Source organism: Strongylocentrotus purpuratus, unplaced genomic scaffold, assembly GCF_000002235.5.
Source record: "Strongylocentrotus purpuratus isolate Spur 01 unplaced genomic scaffold, Spur_5.0 spur5_scaffold_18, whole genome shotgun sequence".
NCBI lineage: Eukaryota > Metazoa > Echinodermata > Echinoidea > Camarodonta > Strongylocentrotidae > Strongylocentrotus > Strongylocentrotus purpuratus.
The window spans coordinates 9,429,632-9,454,675 of NW_022145603.1; the positions used below are offsets into that span (position 1 = coordinate 9,429,632).

The window sequence follows — 25,044 nt, forward strand, 5'->3', positions numbered from 1 at the left end:
TAGCAATACGTACTGTATGCAGTCTGAATTCCAAATATAATAGTTTATTCATGTATAATAGGTTAATGCGGGAAAAGCTCGTCACCAGGTGCCAAGGAAATATTCACCCTTGAATTCAAACATATTTATGCAGCTGTCTATAGTATTCTTATAACAACAACTGAGAAGTTCTGTTTTAACATTCGAGCTATATATATATATATATATATATATATATATATATATATATATATAAAACGCTCTGTCTTTTTATGTATGGATAACTAGTGGTTTCTCAGTTGGGAAAAAGATGTTTCCTGACTAAAACTAAAAGTGACACTGGTTTTTATTTCAAGTAATATCAAATATGTGCATTAGGAAACGTTTATACATTTGTTATGCATGTATATTTTGCTTTTATCTGATGCTTTAACATTGTACTACACAGTCATCGATCATAGTTTACTATGGCTATATATATATATATATATATATATATATATATATATATATATATATATAATATATAACACTGTATTTTTATTTATGGGGAACTAGTGGATTCTCAGTTGCGCAAAAGATGTTTCCTGACTAAAACTAAAAGGGACACTGGTTTTTATTTCAAGTAGGCCTAATATCAAATATGTGCATTAGAAATTGTTCTATACATTTGTTCTGCTTGTTTATATCGCTTTTATATGGTGCTTTGACATTATGCTACAATTTCATCATAGTTTACTAAAGCTATATAAATTATATATCACATTGTATTTTTATTGATGGGTAACTAGTGGATTCTCAGTTGCAAAAAAGATATTTCCTGACTAAATCTAAAAGTGATACTGGTTTTTATTTCAAATATAGGCCTAATATCAAATATGTGCATTAGAAAATGTTCTATTCATTTGTTCTGCATGTTTATATCGCTTTCATAATGGTGCTTTGACATTATGCTACAATTTCATTATAGTTTACTAAGGCCTTTCATAAATCGACATTATTTTTATTTGTGTATATACGCCGACCACATTATGAAGCTTGCCGTAGTCTGTGTGATTTTTAACGTTACTTCTGTGATTCTTAGCAAATGTTAATAATGCGAGAATGCACTTTGTTTATTGACTCTCGTGATGCAAGTATATTTGCCGGTTAGAAAATTGAAATATGTTTTGTGTATTAGCTGGTAATATTAAATGAATAACAGGTAATATTAGATAGCTTAGACGTATACCGAGATATGATTGGTCCATGCAGAGCTCGTCACGTGATATCAGTTCCCTCCCTCAGCGCTGCGCGCTTCTGGAAATATCCACTTGAGAAAATAGAACTCCCTTCAGCGGTCCAAGAATGATATACTGAATGTCTTAATATTACATTTCCCATATCACATTGTACTATTTGTAATAATTGTATGTATTCTATATGTAGCATTTTTATTTGTAAATTCAAGATATATCATCTTTTAGCTGTTGACTGTGACTTCTTATCAATAAAAGTTCCCTTATAAAAATTTGTTATCATGGTACACGGTATTTTGGCCACGGTACATATATCGTGGTACTACATGTACCATGGTAGTACCAGGCAATACTGTCTATATCATGGTAATACCATGGTAACACCATGGTAATATTAAAACCAGGGTAGTACCATTTTTTTTATAAGGGTTGTCAAACTTAACCTAATTGTCAAAGTTTATTTCCTGACTAAAAAAAAGTCTGATTGTTCAATAAAAACCACGACGTAATAACCATGCAATTCGCAGCATTGTTTGGAAGAATCCATCACATTCTTGCTGAAATATCGTGGCTGCCTACAAAAATGTTAGTGTAATAAAGCACAATTTGTTGCCGTTCAACCAGTGCATTAGTTGCTATGATTGATTTGTTTAAAGTAGTCACCCGAAGAAAATTCACAACCGATAATTATTGACAAATCATAAATAGATGGAAAGATTTTCTCGTGTAAAACACAAATAATTGGCTGAAAAAAAAAATCATTTGGATATCATGGAAAGGCGTAAATGCTACGTGGCTAGCTGTGTCTCGTATGTGACGTCACGAATCATGACGCACTACGGAGGACCGCTGAAGGCAGAAAATCTGGATCTCAAAATCAACATTTTGAGAGACAATTACTGCGGGCCCCAAACATAATTTGGAGAGGAAAGTTGTGATATTTGATTAATAAGGCTTCCCCTTTGCAATGATATGAATTTTGCATCAATTTATAACACTTTTGATTCTTCGGGTTTGCGAAACGTAGCCTACACACCTGCAGAAAAGGATACCTTTCACTATAGTTCATTTTCGTAATGTAATCAAATTTAATGCACAAATCTTTATTAAGTGCCTCGCTAGAAATTATTTCATAATTCTCCTGTTCAAATAATTTAGTTCAATTGTCAGAATGCGAATTGCACTTGTTAGTTATGACAAACGATAATGTTTGTCCTGCCTAGCAACAATTAACGTATGCAAGTCGCATTCTGACTATCGAAGTACAATTATTTTTACGAGGGGAATGAAATAATTTGTAACGAGGCACATAACAAAGGCTTATGCATTAAATTTGATTATACTACTGAGGATAAATTTCTTATTTTAATCGGAGGTTGATCAAACTTTCCCTGAACTGTTCCCCTCAAATTTTCTGCTTTTGTATATCAGAGTGGACTTCCCCTTTAAGTAAGCATTTTACACTTCCAATACTAAGGCATTTAATGAAGATGAGCTTACTACATGAATCCAATAAACACACATGTAATACAAATAATACAAAAACAGAGAAAGACACAAAGCATGTTTTTATAACATACCATTTCAAGATATTTATTTGATAATCATACAAATATTAATTTGTCCAGTCTATGGTATAACCTCTGTGTCTATATACAATTCACAAGATAAATACAGATTTCCATTACATTGTATCAATTTTACCCAATTAAGTACGTTTAGCTATTTCTATCCATATGCAGGCTTTCAATCAAAATATTTTAAACATTCCAAATTAAAGCTACACTGAAGGCCTACTAGAGGTACTACCACAAAATCAGCTCAGGTAAGCTGTAGCAGTATGGTCCCATAACTTTCTGCGCTTCTAATCCTCTATGAAGCAGAATTAGGTACAGTCAAACCTGGACAGGTGGTCTTTGTAGATAGGTTCCTTTAGTACATGATTCAATGAGAAACCATTTTCAAGGGAAACAACAAATGTGGCCTTTGTAGACAGGTGGTCTTTGTAGACAGGTTCCTTTAGTACATGATTCAATGAGAAACCATTTTCAAGGGAAACAACACATGTGGTCTTTGTAGACAGGTGGTCACTAAAGCAGGTTTGACTGTATTGGGTTACGCACTATTGTTGGCAAGTTGACCAAGAGATGGTGCTGTGCAATGAACAGTGTACCAGCAGTATCAGTATACGTTCAGTATCGCTTTAACATGCGGAACTAAATAAAACAGTGAACTAAACATTCAAGGCTAGTTAAATAATATAGGAATGAAAAATATCTAATCAAAAGCAATATCATCATAAATGAGAACAGAAATGCGTTAATTATATATTTCGTCTGTTTGGAGACAGAAGGGGGTTGTCTCATATATATAACACTAAGTAAATGCCCTCCTGGCTCTGAACAGACGATATACTGTATTATCAGGACTGTAGGCCACTGATCGGTCAAAACTGCAGCTGAAAGATTCACTGCTGGGGGGCGTTTCACAAAGACTAAGATCAAGTTAAAGTCGGACTTAACTCTGGCAGGCCATTCATGCCACTGGTTGGTTTCTCCATTGGTCTCTCAATTATAATCTTTAGCGATAAAATTTTCCTTCAATAATGAACTTTCGAAACATGAAAATTCTGTAGATTTGTGACCATGATTGGTACGTCCCTCGAGAAACCAATGCCAGTAAATGATGAGAGAAAATAGTGGCATGGACGGCCTGCCATAGTTAAGTCCAACTTTAAGTCATTCTTAGTCTTTGTGAAACACCCCCTGGTTCATTAGATCACTGCCCAGGCAATAGTGAAAACACTCTCTGGACTGCAGGTCTTTTAGCACATGATTCATAAGGATGCAATAAATGAGCATTATATATGAAGTCAATACCTGACATGCACAATAAGACACAAGCTGTACCAAAATATTTGAATTCGTAATTTAAATAATTATTCCTCCAACGGACATAGGTTACAATTTTATTTTATTTGTAGCTTTAGAAACCAATGTCATTTTTTAATTTTTTTTTTTTTTTTGGGGGGGGGGGGGTGGGGAATGGGGTCATGATTTAAACTATAGCCCTCATGATTGCAAAACTATGTCCCTATAATCTAAAGGAATCCGTTGTTGCAGTGCCTAGATTGCAGCTGATATTTGCTATATTATTATTATCATCATTATTATTTATACTTATCATTATTATTGTTAGTATTATTATCATCGTCATTATTACCAAAAGAAATCCAACTGTTGAGTGCCTTGATTGCCTGCTTGCAGCCAATACTCTCCCTAAAAAATATTTTTGTTACCATGTAATGAAGCCACAGTACTTAACAGAGTACCTCCCGGATCAAAAGTTCATGAAGCAAATGTCCAACCCCTTTGAAAAAAGCACACAATTTTGTAAGGCACCGACATAAAAAACATTAAGTAAATTGCAGGAACTAACAAATTGAACTCTCTATACTTTTTTCTTAAGATGGGTAATTTACAACTACAAAAGGACGTTTAAAACTTTTTACCCAGGCCTAACATGTGTGCATCAAATTACTTATACATACTAATAATTCCACAAGTAATGTAGCAAGTAGTAGCAGTTTACTTTAAATGTACAAATTGTAAGGACTACATTAAACCTAAAATTTTACATTTCATTTATTTGAAAATTAAATCTTACATTTCATTGGTTAGTCTTTTAGATCATTGTAACACGCAGTTTAATTTGAATGAAGAGTTTGCTTCGATCTGTAATTGGAAACTTACATTACTCATCTAATCTAATCTAACACAATTGCAACTACTTCAAATAATCAACTCACATGCTATTTCAATACCTTATTGTATGTCTCATAGAGAGCATGTTCGAATGACGAAATACATCTTTGTATTGTAATGTTCGCATATTTCTATAAGTGATGTACTAGGCTATTGAAATTGCATTAGGTTGATTTTTTGAAAGTAGCTGCGTTTCCTAAACTTAGTCTGTGTCCAAGCATGCTTACGACTAGAATACAATGTGCTTACTGTTGCTATGTCAGGACCTAGTTTAGGCAAGATAAACATATCTCCAAGTTTTACAGAATGATATTTCCAAAAAAAATTCTATTCTCAATAATATTATAGATATTTTAATAACCATCTAAAATACAATATTTTATGAAATGGATGAATGGTTGAGAAGTGCTCAACTGTTGTGAAAGTTATATTCAGTTTCCATTTACATCATTACTTTGTATTTCTTTTACAGTGTCCATAATATTTTTTCAAAATTGAAACTTCTCTGAAAATGTTATTCATAATGCTTGGAACTGACCAAAACACAATCTCCCAATGGCTTGTTGGTGCCCCGATGCAGCTATAAATGTTTGCAAAGTGCAAAAAATAAAGTAGTTTGCAAAATTACCAAGTTCTGGGGGGTGTTTTACAAAGATCCCAAGTTGAACTTAACTCTAAGTTGGACTTTAATAATATGGAGAGTCATTTGTAGCCTTAACATAAAATATATTAAAAAGCAAAAATTGAAGTATTTTAGACTTTTCATAAATTCCACATCAAGAACATAAAATCCCCTTGATAATAGAAAATATGGATGATTTGAAACAACATTTATGCATTCTAAAATAACTTTTACAAAATATTTTCAATGATGCTGACGGCTTTCCATAATTATCAAGTCCAACTTAGAGATAAGTTCAACTTAGGATCTTTGTGAAACAACCATCCTGTTCTTGATTAGCTCCATGACAACCCTTTTAATACCAGTATACATTAATCTTGCACTGGTAACATTTAAATAATCTTGAAGCCTTTGGTACATTTATTCCATGATACATACCATGTGATGTGCACATGGAGATTATTTATGTGGCATATAAAGAGTTTAAAGAACTGGTACCGAAGAAAGTTACGAAATGCAACAAAGAAACTGCCAAATGGTATGTGAACATAGTGGTTGTAATTCTAAATGCATTGAAAACTTGAAGATCCAAATGCTTCTATAACCATTCTTATCCAAAGGAAAGGAAATTTATGATTCAGTGATTCTTTTTACCTTCATGTTATGTATTGTATATAATTCATTGTATTCAACATAAAGAATAAAGAGACTATACAAAAGAAGGTAGCTTACAAAAAAAAAAGTGGCCTGAAAAAACACATCCAGAACACAAAAAGCATAATAGCTGGTGCTGTTTCTTTTTTTGTTATATATCTATCTGAACAAAAATGTAGCTAACATTATAAAGCCTAATGGAGAAAGTACCTTTTTTCCAGCTCCATAGTTCTACTAAAAGCCAAACCTGTCTATAGCGACCGCCAAGGCAAACACTAAAAGTGATCTTTGTAGACAGGTTCCTTTAGTACATGTTTCAATGAGAAACCATTTTCAAGGGAGACAAAAATGTGGTCTTTGCAGACAGTCGGTCACTAAAGCAGGTTTGACTGTATTTGATAAAATTGTGATTTACAGCAATGATGCGTTTTGAATTCTGGATGCATCTTTTTGCGCCACTGCATTTTCGCTATGCTATCCTGGCGTTTATTTAGAAATTTACGCATGGCAGCTGTAAACTTGAAAATAAATCTGCAACAACTTAAGATGAAGTAAAGTCAAAAGAGCTACAGTTTGAGACTAGACTTCTAACAGTTTCAATATTTAGACCATAGCTCAGCTAGATCAAAAGGTGTTATGAATTCTAGCAACACCACAAAAATAAATACATAACATGACCTACATGTACTACATCGTCTCCTTGAATATATAAATCAGAATTCAATCTTTACAGTTACAGGGCCACTTGCAGATCTATAGCAACGACATCTTACAGAAAAACCCCAACAGTCTAGAAGAGTACCAAACATCAAAATGTGTGTATAGTTAAAGCACTCAGAAGACTACCTGTAGTCCTATGGTATACTGGTTAAAGAGTTTGAAGAAGTTAAAGAGGTTAACATCAAACCTCACAAGTTGCAGGCATGCCCAAATTTAATGCAAACTAGTAAGAGTGCGTCAACTCGCCCTACTCGCAAGTGCATTGACAGAGATATAGAAACTTGCAATATCTCTTTTATAGAAGTACTATTTGAAGCTTTTATAAATGTAATGCTTCCTGGGAGAAATTTCAATGATGTAAACATATTTGTGGCTTACACCCAGTAAATAAGATCGATTGATCGATCTGTATTGAAAAACAAGTCAGAAAAAATCTTGGAACCAGCGGGACTTGAGTCAGAATGAATCAGGAGAGCTTGGGTATTTGTTCTAGTTCATCGTGACTGTGCCATGGACCAGTGATGGCCTGGTGGTAGAGTCGCTGCCCGGCAAGCAGTAGATGCAGGTTCAAGTCCCACTGGTTCCAAGATTTTTTCTGACTTGTTTTTCAATACAGATCGATCAATCAACCATATTTACTGGGTGTAAGCCACAAATATGTTTAAATCATATTTGAAGCTTGTATGTAGAATATACATGTGCAGTCAATTCTGCGTTAAGCCCAACCACGGGGAACATATAAGGTAACCACTGTAAACAGCTAGCCTTTCTAGACAGGTTACGCAACATACGTTTCCATCTATAGCAGGCCTTCTCAACTAGTTTATTAGAAGCGCCAAAACAAAAATGTATTGAGGTTGAAGTGCCAACCTGTATGTTTGGTGACTGTGTGGCGAGGGAGCGTAGCGACCGAGCCGATTCCGGGTGGGGTCCAGGGGTCGAAGCCCCCGGAAGCTAGTGGGTTTTAGGGCTTTTTTAAAGGCCCAGATGTGGCATTTCTAACACCTTTTTGTTCCATAAAACATCAATCATAATTTCATATTGATGTGAAATAATTAGTACAATTCCTGGCTAAAATCTACACTTGAAGTTAATTTATATGTAGTAATTTTGGTGCAATAAACACGGAACATGTCAAAATGAAGTGAAAATCACAAACAAAATGGCTTGCTTACACTTTGGGTTCAACTTTGACTGCAACTTTTTTTTATTTTGCTGAGTTTTTTTTATTTTAAAATATAATTTTTTAATTTTTTCTTTCTTTAATTTTTAATTTTTAATTTTAGTTTATTTTTATTAGTTTTTTGGAACAGCCGCGCGCCACTCTGACTGACCGCAAGCGCCACGAGTGGCGCGTGCGCCGCCAGTTGAGAAGGCCTGATCTATAGGGAGGCAAAATGGGTGCAGGGAAAAAAAATACACGGGGGCTCGGGGCAAATTAGCCCCCGAAATGCCCAAAAGAGCCCCCAAAAGTCATGAAAGAGCCCCAAAATTTTGCACAGAGTTCAATGCAAAACAAATTAAAGAGTGTTATTTTCATGCAAGCAAGCTTGAAAAGTAGCCCCTGTAATATGTTAAGTAATTTTTCCCTGTAAGGATGACCACTATAGACAGGTGGTCTTTATAGAGAGGTCAGGTGGCCACTAAGACAGGTTTGATTGTAGTTTAATGACATGAAAGTTACCCCTAACATACACAGCAAACTATTTTAGGTGATTGGTACACTTTTAAAGGCAGGGTATACTACCGATATCGCTTCTACTGCTCTCATGTATTTTCAATGTACGGCATCTTTCGGTGAAGGCGATTTCCGGTTCCCGTAGCCAAGCATCATCATGTATGTGTCCTAAAGTTGGTGATGCATTGTGGGACTTTGCTGTCAACACATTGTGACATTGTGAGCAGCAGATGGCAGTACATGTAAACCTGAGGTAGCGTCGGTAGAATGCCCTGTCTTTAAAGTTGCTCAAGCTTGGGTATATAGAGGGCAGCACACTGAGCCAACGGGTCTTACGCTCCCTGCGTACTAGTGATCCTTTAAGCGTACGTCGGCCGTACGGGAGCGTAATACCCATTGGCTTAGTCTTCACCACGTTGCGTACTTCACGAACAACCCAAACTTGAGCATCTTTAATACAAATTCATTCAGGAGTTGCATTTCGATTTTTGGAGCTCCGTTTTGATAACAATCGTGCCTCTTTCTGCAAGTGGCCCCGATCGGGAGGTGAGGAGATACCCCCTTGATTCTGAGTAAAATGGTTAAATAAATAAATAGAAGAATATATGGAGGTGATATAACACACATATACACACACTATATCACCCAGCTATTGCAGAGAAAGGGTAGTCAGGGATTGACGTGTTCGTGAGAAGGATGTCTCTTTGGACTCAATAGAGGGCGTATGCTCACAATGCAGCGTAAACATACACGGGAGCTGCGAGCGATTTAGCTCTGGTGAACTTAAACAGAGCACTGGGCCCCGTCTTACAAAGAGTTGCGATTGATCCAAATCGATCAGAAGTCCTCCAATCAATCGCAAGTTTGCAGTCTCCTATATCTTATGTACATACTTGCGATTGATATCAATTGCAAATAAGTTGCGGTTGATATCAACTCTTTGTAAGACGGGCCCTGGGCATATCAAAATAACATACTTAAATATCATTGTGAGAAAAAACACACGCTGAATCCTTAAAGAGCTCCTGCAAACGGGGGGTCTTTCATAAAGCTGTTCGTAAAGTTACGCATGACTTTACGAACGACTTGAATGTATAAAGTACCAGATAGGATGCCCAAAGTTTATCCTGATGTTTTGACAAAATGTGACTATAATTCCAATAACCTCAATTAAATTATGGCCAAAAATATAGTACTTTGCATTAAAAATGTTTGTTATAATAAGAATGTTAATCTACATCTGCACAGTTCAATTTTAGGTGATGCAGTTAAAAATGATTCAGCATCCCATTTGGCTTTTCATACTGATATAAGTCGTTCGTAAATTCATAAGTAACTTTACGGACAGCTTTATAAAACACCTGGATGGTAACACAACAAACTGTACCAATGCAGTGTAGTGTGAGCATTTCAAGTAATAAATGCACACAGGCCCATGCAGTTTTATCAGAACTAGCCAGATTTTTGAAGACATATTCAGTACACGGGAGGTGGTAATCCGTTCAGATACGACGCGGTAAATCGCCGAAAGAAACGTCCAGTTTTTTTTATGTATGAATAATTGGCAACTAAAGTCCCGCACATATTCACTGAGCTCTGTCTTATGAGATACAGAAATAAGAGGTGTTTTACATTTTGCGTCATCCCCCCAAAACAAGATTTGCGGCGTCAGACCTGAACGAGGCTAAGATTTTGTGCCTGGGACTTGTGGTCAAAAGAGACTGTGCCACCCTCCACTGCTAGTTCTCACAATTAGCTCAAACGTCGCTGATTATTTAAAATGTATTTTGTATGAAAGAGCCAAATTACAGGTAACAACTTTTAGCAAGATAAATTGCAATGTAGATGTAGCGCACATTACCTACCCAACAGTTTAAACAGTATATATTCAACTGCGGGAGAGAGATACCCGAAAGGCAACGGTACATACTGTATGTGTACCGACACCCTGTACACGCAGTCACTGCTCATAGAACTGCATGCTACATGTATCACCTGCAGAGCAGGCGGAGTGGGAGCCTAGTACTCCTAATTGACTCGCTAGCACAAGGACTATTGCCAAGTAAAGCGCCAAACAGCAACAAATCCTGCGATGCTACGTAGGTGCACCTGTACCTACGTGCCCTCTCTGCTCAAATGCTGGATGATATCGCATGTTTGAGGTGACGTAGTATAGTGGTTCCTTCACTTGGCTCTCAACCCTAAGGTTGAGCATTCCAATCAGGGGCCGCCGGCACTCACGTCTAATGGCAAGACATCAATCCACAACTGCCACTCTCCACCCAGGTGTAGATGGGTACCTGGCGACTGCTGGGATAACAAAAGTTGCAAGACCCTCAGAAAGAACAGCACTGACGCAGACGAGGCCTCTCGGGTAAAAAATTATTCAATATACTATAAACTTGGCTAGCTGGCACGGTGACTCTCGCCAAGTAAGCGCTAAACCACATAAGAGACATCCTCCCCAACGAACAACAAATCACCCCTTACACCCTATGAATCGTCATCTTCGTCATGGATTCGTGTTCAAGTTCGACGACGACGACTGTGAATTGGACGCCGTTGTCATGGTCGTCGATGAGGATGTCGACGAGGAGGTGGAGGAGGCTGGATTGGAGGAGGAGGAGAGGGAGAGGCTGATGTGGAGCGCTTCCTTGAGGTCTTCGAGGGACCCGGAGATCTCCTTCTGTTCCAGGAGCTTGAACTCCTGCGCGTAGAGCACCATGTGGGTGAAGATGGTGTTGAGGTGGTGGTGGAGGTCTAGCCTCGTCATCTGCTCATAGTGCGCAAAGTAGATGTGCTCCAGCACCTGGAACATGAGCCGCAGGATACGCTGGATCACAGACTCAAAATCAGAAGGGAAGACTTTACCTGCAGGGTGGGAGAGGCAAAATAATAATAATAATAATAATTTAAATTTAAAGTCCACTCCAAATTTTATTAAGTTAAACCGAAAATGGAAATTCTTTTGGCCCAATTGATCCTGAGCCTGGCAGCCACCGAGCAGCACCAGATCGACGTTGCTCTATCCCCTTATTGTTGAACGCCAAACAAGGTAGCAGCAACTTCCCTCCTTTATCGTCTTTTGGTATGACGCGGCCGGGATCGAACCCACGACCTCCTGGTTGTGAGGCGGACGCTCTACTGACTGAGCCTGTCTGTACTAGTTTGGCTAGAAGGGTTTAGACCACCCAGCAAGGTCACTGACAGGTGGCTATCTCATCAACTCAGCTCTCAACTAACATAAGAAAAAGAGGATTATAGGGGGACCAACGGGCACCGCTTTGGCATTGTTTCTATATAGAGGAAGTAAGTAGCTACAAGTAGTACTGTGAGGATTTAAAGGAAAAGACGAGTTCTGAGTCCTAAAAAAAGGCTGCCACTCTTAGCAAGACTGGGTCGATTTCTTATCTTCTGGATTATTAAACAACCGCACAGTATACACCAATACTTATTTGATATGATTTGATTTTGCATTCATATATGTAAATATTTTTTCGATAACAATAGTAATATAAAATACAATAAGCATTTTTCAGACAGTGAATCATAAATAAAAAAATATATATAACAATCTTTATTTTCAAAAACGAAATGATAAACTGTCATTAATACTAAATTTCATTAAACATTATAAAATCATTTGCGGAAGAAGGACTGTCATTGTAAGCAGATTGCTTGAAAAATAGACAGCCTCAAACAAAACTCATGAAATAGATTTACACATTTATTACGCAGAATGGAAAAGTAATTGAAAATAGAAATAATAAGGATGGTGATATTGTCAATGCAGATGAGGATGATGATTATGAAAACGATGATTCAAATGAAGGAAGAGATGACATTATGATAAAGATTGAAAAGTTGACACAGAAATTTTACCTTGAATATTCTGATAATAACATTGTTTTAACTTCAGCCTTAAATGAGTAAATGGAGCAACATGATTTAATAGATGTTGGGAGAGAGTTCCATAGGTCTGGACCATGGTGTTGGACGGATCTATGGGCAATAAGTAATTTACAGGTTGACTAGATGAAAATTTGAGGAATTACGGGTAGGGTAAGAGTGAATGGCTTTATTTATAGTGTAAGAGTTTTGAAATGAAAGACGGAGAATATTATTTAAATATTTATAACATGAGCAGTAAACTTTGTAGCGAATTTCAGTTGAATACTGTGCTGAACGATCAACCTTTCCGGTCGATATCTCTGCCCGGAACACTCACCATATTTGGTAGGGAATATAGTCTCGTCATCTATATGTTTCTGCGCATTCACCATGGCAAACTCAATGTACTGAGGCGCTGAGCATTTCATCTTCTTCCCCTTGTCATCATGCCATTGGTATATTCTAAAGAGAAAGAAAAGAAAAGCATTACTATAAACTCATAGGCCGTATTATGAAAACCCCATTATATTTTACGTCAAGGAAAATGATGTTAAAGGGGAAGTCCACCCTGATATTAAGTTGGTTTAAATAGATGCAGAAAAATGAGAGGAATAGTTCTTCTTCCTTTTTAGAGTACAGACCTCTTTACAGAGTATTATCGTACTATACTGGGGTGTGTGCAGGTGGACCACTACACCGGGGTTCCCCCTACTCTTCTACGAATAGTGCAAAGGTAGTGACTCTTCTCTACACAGGGCCTCCATTTAACGTCCTATCCGAGGGACGGAGTGTTTTCCACTTAACATAACCTGCGTCTATGAACAAGGAAAGGGGCACGTTAACACACAACGCAGACTTCAGTCATCCGCCTGGGTGGGACTCGAAACCGTGATCTTTGGTTCGACAGGCGGACGCTTTACCGACTGAGCCAACTTGCCTCCTTAGTTCAGTGATAATTTGAGCTAATTCTGATTGAAAATAAGAAAGTTATGAATGTTTGAAGTTGCAAGTCCCACTTTTTTGCCTCTTAATGTATTGAGAACTGAAAATGTATAAATGAACAAATAAAAAAAACTGTACTTACACATTGCCGGGAGCCATCATACTCTGGCATGTATCATTGGTGCAGAACTGTCCTGCTAACACACCATATAGTAGATTCACATTGTTGAAGAAAGAGAGGGCTGCATTAAAGAAAGAGAGGAAAGATTATGATCACCAGGGGGGCTGTTTCTCAAAACCGTACTAAGTCTAACTTCTTGGACATCCCATTGAAACCTGAGCTACTAATATAGAATTAACACACCTTTCTATTGGATGTCCTCGAACTTAGACTTATGACGGTTTGGAGAAACAAGCCCCTTACTTTGCTTGCTTACTACGCCTCTCTGCATGGTTGCTTGTTTGCCATACATGTACTTTTGCATAAAACAATAGGCAAGAGTTGATGGAAGGATAGCTACGTGCAACACAATGGCTTTACAACATTACCCATTTCCGGTCTTGATTATAATGAAGCCTATCTGTACTAGTTTGGCCAGGAGGGATTAGACCTCCCTGCATGGTCACTGGCAGGTGTTTATCTCATCAAATCAGCTCTCAATTAACAGGGACCATGGGGGATCAAAGGGCACAAGTAGCTACAAGTAGTGCAGTCCCGCTTTACATACATGTACATATCCCATCATGAATACCATGTGGCACAGGAAGATTATTCATGTGGCATACAAGGAGTTAAGGGACAGATGCTCTGAAACAATGCACACAAATAATAGTAACCGATGGTGAAAGTTTGAACCAAATCGGACAAACAATAAGAAATTCAGATCTCTCCATATCGAGGAATCAGTGACATAAAGACTTAACTCCATTTTGGCCATTTTGAGAAAAAGTAGTTTATGTGTCACTGAGCACTTGAGCACTAAAGGGTTAATGGAAAGGGGCTCTGAGACAGTGCACACAATTAATAGTAACCGATGGTGAAAGTTTGAACCAAGTCGGACAAACGATAAGAAAGTCATGGACTTTTGAAAATTGAGATCTCTCCATATCGAGGGAACAGTGACATAAAGACGTTTGACTTTTGACTTTGTTAGCCATTGACTTCCTTAAGTAGAGGTGTCGTGGACGAGTGGTTACGTCGCCAGACTATCAATCACAAGGTCTGCGGTACTAATGTCCTTTGGCAAGACATTGATCTACAATTGCCGCACTCCACCCAGGTGAAGTAAATGGGTACCGGTAGGAAGGAATTCCTTGAATGCTATGAGCACCGAAATTGGTAGCCTAGCAGAGCCGGGGTAATATTGAAGCGCTTTGAGCAACTTGCAGGAAGGTTATGTGCGCTACATAAATATCCAATATTATTGTTATTATTATTATTCAATGGGGTGTTGGGTGGAGTTAAGTCTTTGTGTTTCCTGGAAAGCCCACATTTTTCTGAACATTTTGATATCAAATACTCATTTTGGCAAAATATGAAAATATGGAGTTACGTCTTTGTGTCACTCAACCCTCGATATGGGGTTTTTCAAATTGGCAATGCCAATGCCAATGTGAAAACAAGGACTTACTTTTTGTACAGAGCCATTCATTTTGATCAAGTCCGTGGGGTAACCTTACTATCTCTCGTATGTCAAACTCAATGATATTGGCCTTCACGTTTTGCGCATCCAGGTACAGCTTGGGTTCTTCCGTCGGACTCGGGGCTGGCTTGCTTTTTTCTTTGCTACGGCCTGCTTTCCTGCAAAGCAAATGAGAAATGAAACATTTGACTGAATGTTACAACCATTTGGGAATCATTTAGGTTGCTAAAGTGATTGCTTAGGTGTGATTTGAATAAAGACAATTCACTTAGGTAAGCAAAATGCTAAGTAAAATACTGATTGAGTGAAACCTCATAATAAAAATATCTGATATAATCTTTTGTAAAGAGGTGATTTTACTGGTCCCAGCTCTTTACATTCTTTTGATAGTTATCCTGATATAACAAGGTTATTTACATGGTTGGAAGGACCTCATTATAATGAGGTTCCACTGTAAAAGACTAGAGATTTTGTTCCCCCTCTTTCTTCTCCCCCCTCCCCTCAATCATTATTCTTATTTGTACTGTAAATACATGTTATTCAATGTCATTAGCATTAGAGATTGTTGATGTTATACAAAAGTTTGGATAAAAAAATACATTTAGAAAACAAAAAAGACAAGATAAATACTATGCACAAGCACATGGATACCATTGGCCTACATTGACACGTCCGACACTGACACTGACAGAAAAGGGGCCATGTGTCACTGAGAGGCGACAACTCATATACAATGGAAGCGTCTCATAAAAGAATTTTTGATTGGCACATCAGAGTTCTATTGTTAGCAGGTGGACATTATTATGTACACTGATCTAATTTTTAAAATATGTCTGGACAGAGAATGATAACGGCTGCGACATACCGGTATGATAACATGTACATGTACATGTACGGTGGGAATGATCGCACCTGTCAGTGCAGACTTCCCAGGCAGCTCTTTTCAATATCTTCTTCTCAGCATGTATACAACAGTATATTCTTCTCGTACATGAACAGTAGGTACAGTGAAACCTTAATATACAGTGTAAAGACCACTCAAGGGAGACAAGAAAGATGGTCTTTCTAGGCAGGTGGTCTTTATGTACAGGTTCCTTTTAATAGTACTTGTACGTTTCAATGAGAAACCATTTTCAAACCATCACTGCGCACGCACGCCGTGTAGCCGAGAAGCCTGTTTCAAATCGGGGCAAAGCTAGTTTTCCATGCAACCGAAACCGGGCTGACCAGATTAAACTTATAAATAAGGGAAACGCTCTTGGTGGTCTTGCCTGTATAACGCAATTCAATATGATAAACCAGAACGTCAACGACGTAGCGCTCATCCGCATCTCGCAACAATAAATATCGTAAATGTTATATGGTACACTCTTGAACTGGTCAAAAAATAAAAATTTGATGCCCTGGAAGGGACATAATTTCATTTCATTTGCATAAAGTACCATAAATAATCAATGGAGCAAAATCTCACAATTCTGTGTAGAAGTTTAGTGTTCCAAAATTAGCTCTACCAGATAAGGCAAACCAAATCAAAATCGGTCAAGAAATTAGGGAAAAGAAGCAATTCTTGTTATTTTGGGAATAAATTTGCATAAATTACCATAATTAATTAATGGAGAACAATTTCAAAATTCTGTGTAGAAGTTTAGTGTACCAAAGTTAGCTCTAGGATATAAAGCAAACCAAATCAAAATCGGTCGAGAAATGAAGGAGAAGAAGCCTCTTTTGTGATTTCGAATAAATTTGCATAAATTAGCATAGATAATGAATTTCACGATTCTGTGTAGAAATTTTAAATCCCCCTCCTAGCCCTATCATATGAAATAATCAGAATCAGAATCAAAATCGGTTGAAAAATAACGAAGAAGATGCATTTTGGAAATCTTGATGTGGATGCCACAACAAAGTCTAAGTTTGTTGACCTTAAATGACCTTTGACCTTAACTTAGTGACCTGAAATTCTACTCACATGATTGGGGAGACTTGATAACCCTATAGTCCAAGTTTCATTGACTAAGAATTTATACTTTAAAAATTATATCAAAAATTCAAAAACTTAACCTTAGGTTAAGTTTTTGATGTTGACGCCGTCGCCGTCACCGGAAAAGCGGCGCCTACAATGTATGTCTCGCTTTTTGCTACGCAGGTGAGACAAAAAGCAGAAACATGAAGTTGCAAACCATCCAGAGACTCCTAATAAACTGTGTTACTGACTAATTAATTATGTCATTACAAATCTTTATTCTCAGTTTTCTTATGTAGACCTCTATAACTGATTTTCTTATAAAACTGAAGATATGGCGTATATATTCAATACTGAATGAACGCCATTAAACTCTTACCAACAACAACAACAACCATTTTCAAAGAAGAAAAAAATGTAGTCTTTGTAGACAGGTGGTCACTAAAGCAGGTTTGACTGTACTACCGGTATGTTGAAATATTTAAACATCAATTTCAGGAACAAGTCACATATGCTCATGAACAATTGTAATTCGGAGCATTCTTGATCAAAAGATAAAAACACAACATCACTAAAAGGTGACGCTCAACTGCAATGGGCTAAGAGTGTTCTTAGTATACAGGTTACTGTGTACATGAACATGTACCTGTTGAGGATGACTTGTAGAATTGTAGCTATAACACCGTTGCTCCTGCCTGCCTTCTTCTCTCCGAACATAGTCATCACCTGTTTCATCAGTTTATATTTGAACGAATCAGTAAGTCACATCTACATGCCTGGACAAAGGGCACCAACTGTACCTGGGCAAATCTTCCAGGAACACATACATGTACGCACAACACGTGTATGCAGACTGTACATGTATGCCTTCTAGATTTGTAGGACACTAAAGATTCCGAGCAGACACATGTAGGAACCTAACAAGAAGTCCAGAAGACGCTCCTGTGAAATTTTGTAGCATCAAAGACTCAACGAATCCTTTGGTTTAAGAATACATCAAGAGTATATACTGTATAGACGATTCTATCAGATCAACTGATACAGTAGGAATCTAATAGGAAAATGTCCTGAAGTCACTCCTGCAAAATATTTCTAGCATGAAAGACTCAACAAATCCTTCGGCTTTTAGAATACATCAACACGATTATATTATTATTATTACATATAGACGATTCTATCAGATTAACCGATACATGTAGGAATCAAATCAGATAATTTCCAGAAGACACTCCCGCAAAATGTTCCTGGAGTCTAATCCTTTGGCTTAAGAATACATCAAGAGTATATATTGTATAGACGATTCTATCAGATCAACTGACACATGTAGGAATATGAAACAAAAATGTCCTGAAGTCACTCCTGCAAATATTTCTAGCATGAAAGACTCAACGAATCCTTTGGCTTAAGAATACATCAAGAATACATAATGACTGTCCGATCAGATCAACTCCAACAAGCACCTGTGACAAATCTGACCATGTAATCACATGTGATTTGGACAAAGCATAATCTGATCACATCACAGGTACATTTAATACATGCATGTCCATGAGCTCATACTGCAAATGATCTAGCTATGAAACTATTTCTTCGTCCTATGAAGTCAAACACGGCTTTGTTTGCCGACAAGTTTGATTTTGCCATTGATTATTTCCGTATAAACACTTCAGCCGGATAAGTTCCTTTCTAGATAAGACCGGGGTCCAAAGTCTACGGGAGCTCCACCAATATCTAGGATATCAATTTTGTAATAGTTTACTTTTTGATTTCTTCCCATTTTCAAAAGAAATATTAAGTAAGATTAATAGCTAATAATTGATGACGCTCATTATCTGCAATTTATAAGGCAGCTGGCCTTGCTTCCAAGGTTCTGGTACTTGTATCTCTATAGGGAGCTAATCGCATACCTGTACATCTGCATCGTAAAATAAAAGCAAATATTGTACAGGTAATAAGTTGTGAACTCAACCCCTCCTCCCTATAAATAAATAAATAAAAAATAAATGAATAAATAAATAAACGTCTGGGTAGGCAATTACAGAGTATGAAGAGGAAAAAAGGAAAACATTAAACAGAAACATTTTGCATTACACATACAAATACATACAGATTCAACAATAGGTGTTGAACAATTTCAGCCATAGATAATACATGCAGTCAAATTTAGGTCACTACAGAAACTTTGGCCAAGTATTGATGTACCGGTATATACGGTACATGTTTTTTTTTTTTTTTTTTTTTTTTGGGGGGGGGGGGGGGGGGCATTGATGTACTGACAGGGTTCTTGGGAACAAACTGTTACAGACTATATTAGCCAGTTCGTACTGTAGGTCGATCTGCACACGGTCAGATGAAGGTTATTTGTACCATTATCGTAAAACCCAATTGAAACGATTACTGGATTTATGCTCATGAAAGTACTGTACATGTGATCAATAATCATTTATTCACTCACAGCACATTCTCTGATTCACAGGTAGAAGTGTTCTTCTCAAAAGAGCAAAAAAAAAAGAAGGTATTCATGAAGCACCTCCATCACTTTTGCAGTGATTATTCTCAAATGCACAAAGTGGGACGTCTCCAAGTGTCAAAGATCTGTGGATATTTCTGCGTCATTTATACCAACGCTAACTACGAACTGGTCTATAGACAGTACTTATTAGGCAATGCAATATATATCTAGAAGGAACTGATGCACTATATATATGCAACCTTGCATTCATCCATCAAGTGATTGCATTGCTGGTCTAGAACAAAATATGTCACCACACATCGTGATGTGTTCACACAAGTATCATAATTATAGCATTTGAAAACGGGCTGTACATACATGTATTTAAAGAGAAGGTTGAGTCCTGGGAAGAGGTGAAAAATAATTTGTGAGCGTTATCATTCTTATTATGCAAGTGTGGAAGAACATCAGATAAGACATGTTCCCTGAAAAGCATGGCTCTTCAAATGCCTTTATATTCTAAATATGTCATGTAACTCGTAAAACTCGGGGGGTAGGTTTTTTACACCACGTGTTCGTGTAGTCCCATATACATCTTTTTGTGTACAGTGTTAACTGTTTGTAACTTTACCAAGGCTTGGCCAAATTTCTTATCATTTTGATGATTCCAGAACCTTGCAATACACACAAATTCTTATATGCTAGATGATCAACCTTTTCTGGTCGATTTCACCCCGTTTCTTTCACAATGCAATCGTATGACCAGAACTCAACTTCATCTTTAAGCCTTCATGCATGTAATCTAGTACCTCACCGCACATCTCTATACGTTCATACAATTATCACAATAAAGTTTGAAAATGGTGTATACAGGTGAGCCATCCATTTTGTATTCATCAAGTTACTTTGTTACTGGCCTACATATCCAATCCATATCACCACACGTCTTTGTGCATTCATTCATGTACAACTATCACAGTGACGATTGAAAATGGTATGTGTGTTGCACTCATCCATCAAGTTTTAAAGAGAAGGTTGAGTTCTGGGAAGAAGTGAAAAATATTTTGTGAGCATTATCTTTGTATTATGCAAGTCCTGAAGAACATCAGATTAAAAATGTTCCCTGAAAAGCATGACTCTTCAAATGCCTTATATTCTAAATATGGCATGTAACAGCATAAAAAATCGGGACAGATTTTTTCGGCACGTGTTCGTGTAGTCCCATATACATATTTATGTGTACAGTGCTTGTAACTTTACCAAGACTAGGCCAAATTTCTTTATCATTGTGATGATTCCAGAACCTTGTAATACACACAAATACTTATATGCTAGATGATAAACCTTTTCTGATTGATTCCACACCGTTTCTTTCACAATGCAATGGCATGACCATAACTGGTCTTTATCTTTAAAGATTAATTTGAGTTCTGGTCAAATTTTGTAAAAGAAGCTGGGTTGAACTGTGGAAGCGAGTGCAAAGGTTGATGTATACATGTACAAGTAGCACATACATTTGTAAGTATTATACTGTGAGGTTTTGGAATTATGAAAATGATAAGAATTTGGCCCAGTTTTGCTAAAGGTCACATGCACAAACATGTGGCATGAAAGTTGTGGTCTCCAACCTTCAGCTACAGTGTATTACTTGTCATATTTGGCATACTGTATGGCAGCATCTGAAGGACCATCCTTTTCAGCGGAAATTTGTATCTACTGTATGTCACTCTTCCACATACATATACAGTGAAACCTGTCTATAAAGACCACCCAAGGGAGACAAGAAAAGTGGTCTTTATGGGCAGGTGGTCTTTGTATACAAGATCCTTTAGTACATGTTTAAAAAAGAAACCATTTCCAAGGGAAACAAAGAAAGTGGTCTTTGTAGACAGGTGGTCTTTCTATAAAGGTGATCGTTACAGCAGGTTTGACTGGACATGGAATGAGGATGAAAAATTCACAATTGATGTTCTTCACCATTCCCAGAACTTGATCCACCTTCAAATATTGCAGGGCTTTCTAATCTAATTCATCTAACCACACACTTTTTGTGTTCACATTAGGCGCGTCTTCACATTAGGCGCGTCTTCATCATCTCGAGATTGCCAAATAGCCCGCTATTTCTGATTTGGGAAATATTCCCGAAGTTACAAATCGCGTCTTCATCCACTCGAGATTCGACCTCGAAACTTAAAACTCGACCTTGAGAAATTAGCTCGAGATATTTTGCTCAGCGTTAGCACGTGGTGCGAGTCTTCGGTCTGGTGAAGACGCACCGGACAAAAAGCTGGATATTTTGCCAAATAGTGGGATATTTTGCAAACTATCCCAAGATATCTTGGGATGACAATCCCGACCAAATATCCCGCTAATTGCTACTTCGGTCTGATGAAGACGCAAATTAGCTGGATAGTTTGCGATCGGGATAGTTCAAATAGCTGGATATTCTGCAATCTGGAGATAGTGATGACAGGCCTACATGTATAAACTACAGTACATGTACCACATTCAAGATCGAAAACCGTATGCAGGCCTAAAGGTTATTGATCAAAATGGTTCATCCATGAGGCTAGTAGGCCACTTCCATTATTCCAGGGTTTTCTTACCAAGGATAAGACAACATTCATCATCAATGAGTATTGAGTAACCCCCTAAAATACATGAAGATTATTTGTCTGGAAATTATTGTGAGATATGAGCTGCATATTTACACTGTAAGCTAATTATTTTGTTCACACATTCTAGTGCTCTGTCCAAAGCTGCTATAAAGCAACTACTGCGTACATGACCACAAAAAAATCCCCAAATCCACCTCTGGAACATGCTTTTTTAAACACCTGCAGAAATTTCATTGATTTTCAGAGAATGATTCTGGTTTTTGGTCCCGAGTATTACAGGTTTTTCCAGTACATGTTTTATGTAGTGTAAAAAGCAGTCCAAATTTTTTTAATGATTATTCAAAATGGTGGTTGCCTAGTTGGGCTGTGTACATGTGAAAATGGGCCTTTAATAGTTGCGTGAAATAAAGGATTCATAACCTCAATATGATATTAAGCCATTTCATAGATAACTAGATGGAATTTTGACTGCGCGCAGTCGAAAATGATGCCTCCGCCATAGAGCAATTTAAACAAGTTTGGAGTTTAAATCTCCAGTGGTTCTTGAGATATCATGATAACAATCTCAATGTATGGAATTTCATAAGTTGACCTCTGTGACCCTTGACCTTTGACCTACGTGCTCCAAAATCTAATCAGATTGTCTTCCTATGGTGATACACACTATCATTAAGTTTGAAGTGAAAATTCTCCAGTGGTTCTTGAGATATCGCGATAACGATCTCAATGTATGGAATTTCATAAGTTGACCTCTGTGACCCTTGACCTTTGACCTACGTGCTCCAAAATCTAATCAGATTGTCTTCCTATGGTGATACACGCTATCATTAAGTTTGAAGTTTACATCTCCAGTGGTTCTTGAGATATCATGATAACAATCTCAATGTATGGAATTTCATAAGTTGACCTCTATGACCCTTGACCTTTGACCTACGTGCTCCAAAATGTAATCAGATTGTTTTCCTATAGTGATACACATTATCACTAAGTTTAAAGTTTAAATCTCCAGTGGTTCTTGAGATATCATGATAACAATCTCAATGTATGGAATTTCATAAGTTGACCTCTGTGACCCTTGACCTTTGACATACGTGCTCCAAAATCTAATCAGATCGTCTTCCTATGGTGATACATACTATCCTTAAGTTTGAAGTTTAAATCTCAAATGGTTCTTGAGATATCGCGCTAACAAACTCAATACAAGGAATTTCATAAGTTGACCTCTGTGACCTGTGACCTTTGACCTACGTACTCCAAAATCTAATCAGATCGTCTTCCTATGGTGATAAATACTATTCCCGAGTCTTAAGTTTAAATCTTAAATGGTTCTTGAGATATTGTGATAACGGTCAAACGGGACGGACGGACGGACGTACGGACGGACGTACGGACGGACGGACGTACGGACGGACGTACGGACGGACGTACGGACGGACAACCCGAAAACATGATGCCTCCGGCACCACCTTCGGTGGCGGAGGCATAAAAATTGCGCATGGGTAGACAAAGGTCATTTGTATTGAGAGTGACACAAATACTGGATTTATGCTCGTGAAAGTTGTAAGATTCATTATTCATTTATTCACCCAAATGAATGTAATCATACAAAATTCATTTATTCACCAATGGCACATTTTTTGATGGAAGTATAATTCTCAAGAGGGCAAACAAAGGTACCCATGAGGCACCTCCATCTCTTAATAACCAGTGATTATTCTAAAATGCACAAAGTGGGATGTGTCTCAGATCTGTGGATATTTGGGTGCCATTTGTACCAAAGCTTAAATACAAACTGTCTACAACTTGAGTGAATGGCTTTGTGCCATCTTCGTTCTGTTCTGAACTCTGATATTTCTGCTGCTTTTCAGCCTCAGCACACATCAATGGGTTCTGGAAGACCATTCACACAATCAGAGCAATCGTCGTTTTCCAGCATTGTGAATAAGAACTTCCTTTTATTCCTTTTGGTACCAGACAAACAGCCTTTTCACACACAGCTAAAATTCTATAAACATGATTAGTATAAACGTGTTTGAAACGTGTTTAAACTAATCATGAGCCTTTCACACACAGAAATTTCGGTGCGATCGTTAATCGTTTCGTGATTAACTACTGCTCGTAAAATGCGCAGTAGTGCCATTGCGCATTGAAGGTCATGCCATGTCAATCAAAGTGCACTCTCCATCCAGTTTAAACACGTTTAAACACGAAAAACCTTTCACACACAAAATGTCAAGCTCTTTAGATACGAACTTCGTATCGGCAGCCTGCTTTTAGGGGCGTATGCATCGCTACTTCGTATCTATCCCAACATCGTATAAACGATGTTCACACTGGGAAAATTTTTCTATAAACATGTTTAAAACTGTTGAGTGATTCTAATCATCTCTGGAAACGATGAATTTTAGCTGTGTGTGAAAAGGCTGAAAGTGTGTGAGGTCCATGAGGAGAAACAGGGTCAGAAAATTTGGAACCCCCAAATTCCTACATGTACATGATATGTAGAAAAAAAATACACCCTCCTGAAAATAGCGTTGAATTTTCAATGCACAGTGATTTTTTTGCTTCCTCCTTTTTTGTAGTTGTTGCTTGGGCTCAATAACCATTTGAAGCAGAGAGAGAAGTGAAAATAAGCCAAACTGGCTTTAGCGACAACTGTTAATCCACCTGCCTCACATCAATACCTGTTCATTAAAGACACAAACCACATATATGTAGTCTCCCTGGAGTGGTCTTTGTACAGGTTTTTACGTACAGTCAAACCTGTCTATAAAGGCCACCAAAGAGAAACACAGAAAGTGACCACTCTAGGCAGGTGGCCTTTCTAGACAGGTTCTTCAACACATGTCTCCTCCTAGAGGGAGGCAATATAGGTGACCA

General features: G+C 37.5%; 1 protein-coding gene and 1 long non-coding RNA gene across 3 annotated transcripts in view; both read right to left on the reverse strand.

The window, feature by feature from the left end:
* Positions 1-2,781: 2,781 nt before the first annotated feature.
* LOC115925406 lies at positions 2,782-6,546 on the reverse strand. Its single transcript, XR_004064693.1, has 2 exons — positions 6,505-6,546; positions 2,782-3,118 (listed from the first exon to the last, which is right to left on the reverse strand). It is a non-coding gene; the product is annotated as an uncharacterized LOC115925406 (long non-coding RNA).
* A 4,288-nt stretch (positions 6,547-10,834) lies between these two features.
* Positions 10,835-25,044, reverse strand: part of LOC587925 (MOB kinase activator 2) — a 28,322-nt gene continuing 14,112 nt past the window's right edge. Inside the window, exons 1-5 of one of the 2 annotated variants that reach the window (XM_787632.4) lie at positions 17,741-17,848; positions 15,120-15,289; positions 13,631-13,730; positions 12,884-13,008; positions 10,835-11,526 (exon numbers count right to left, since the gene is read on the reverse strand). In XM_787632.4, coding sequence (XP_792725.2) covers positions 11,168-11,526; positions 12,884-13,008; positions 13,631-13,730; positions 15,120-15,289; positions 17,741-17,829 — 843 coding nt within the window. In that variant the 5' untranslated portion in view covers positions 17,830-17,848 and the 3' untranslated portion in view covers positions 10,835-11,167. Of the gene's footprint in view, positions 11,527-12,883; positions 13,009-13,630; positions 13,731-15,119; positions 15,290-17,740; positions 17,849-25,044 lie in introns of those variants that run through there. The other variant, XM_011683279.2, reaches the window with a different exon arrangement.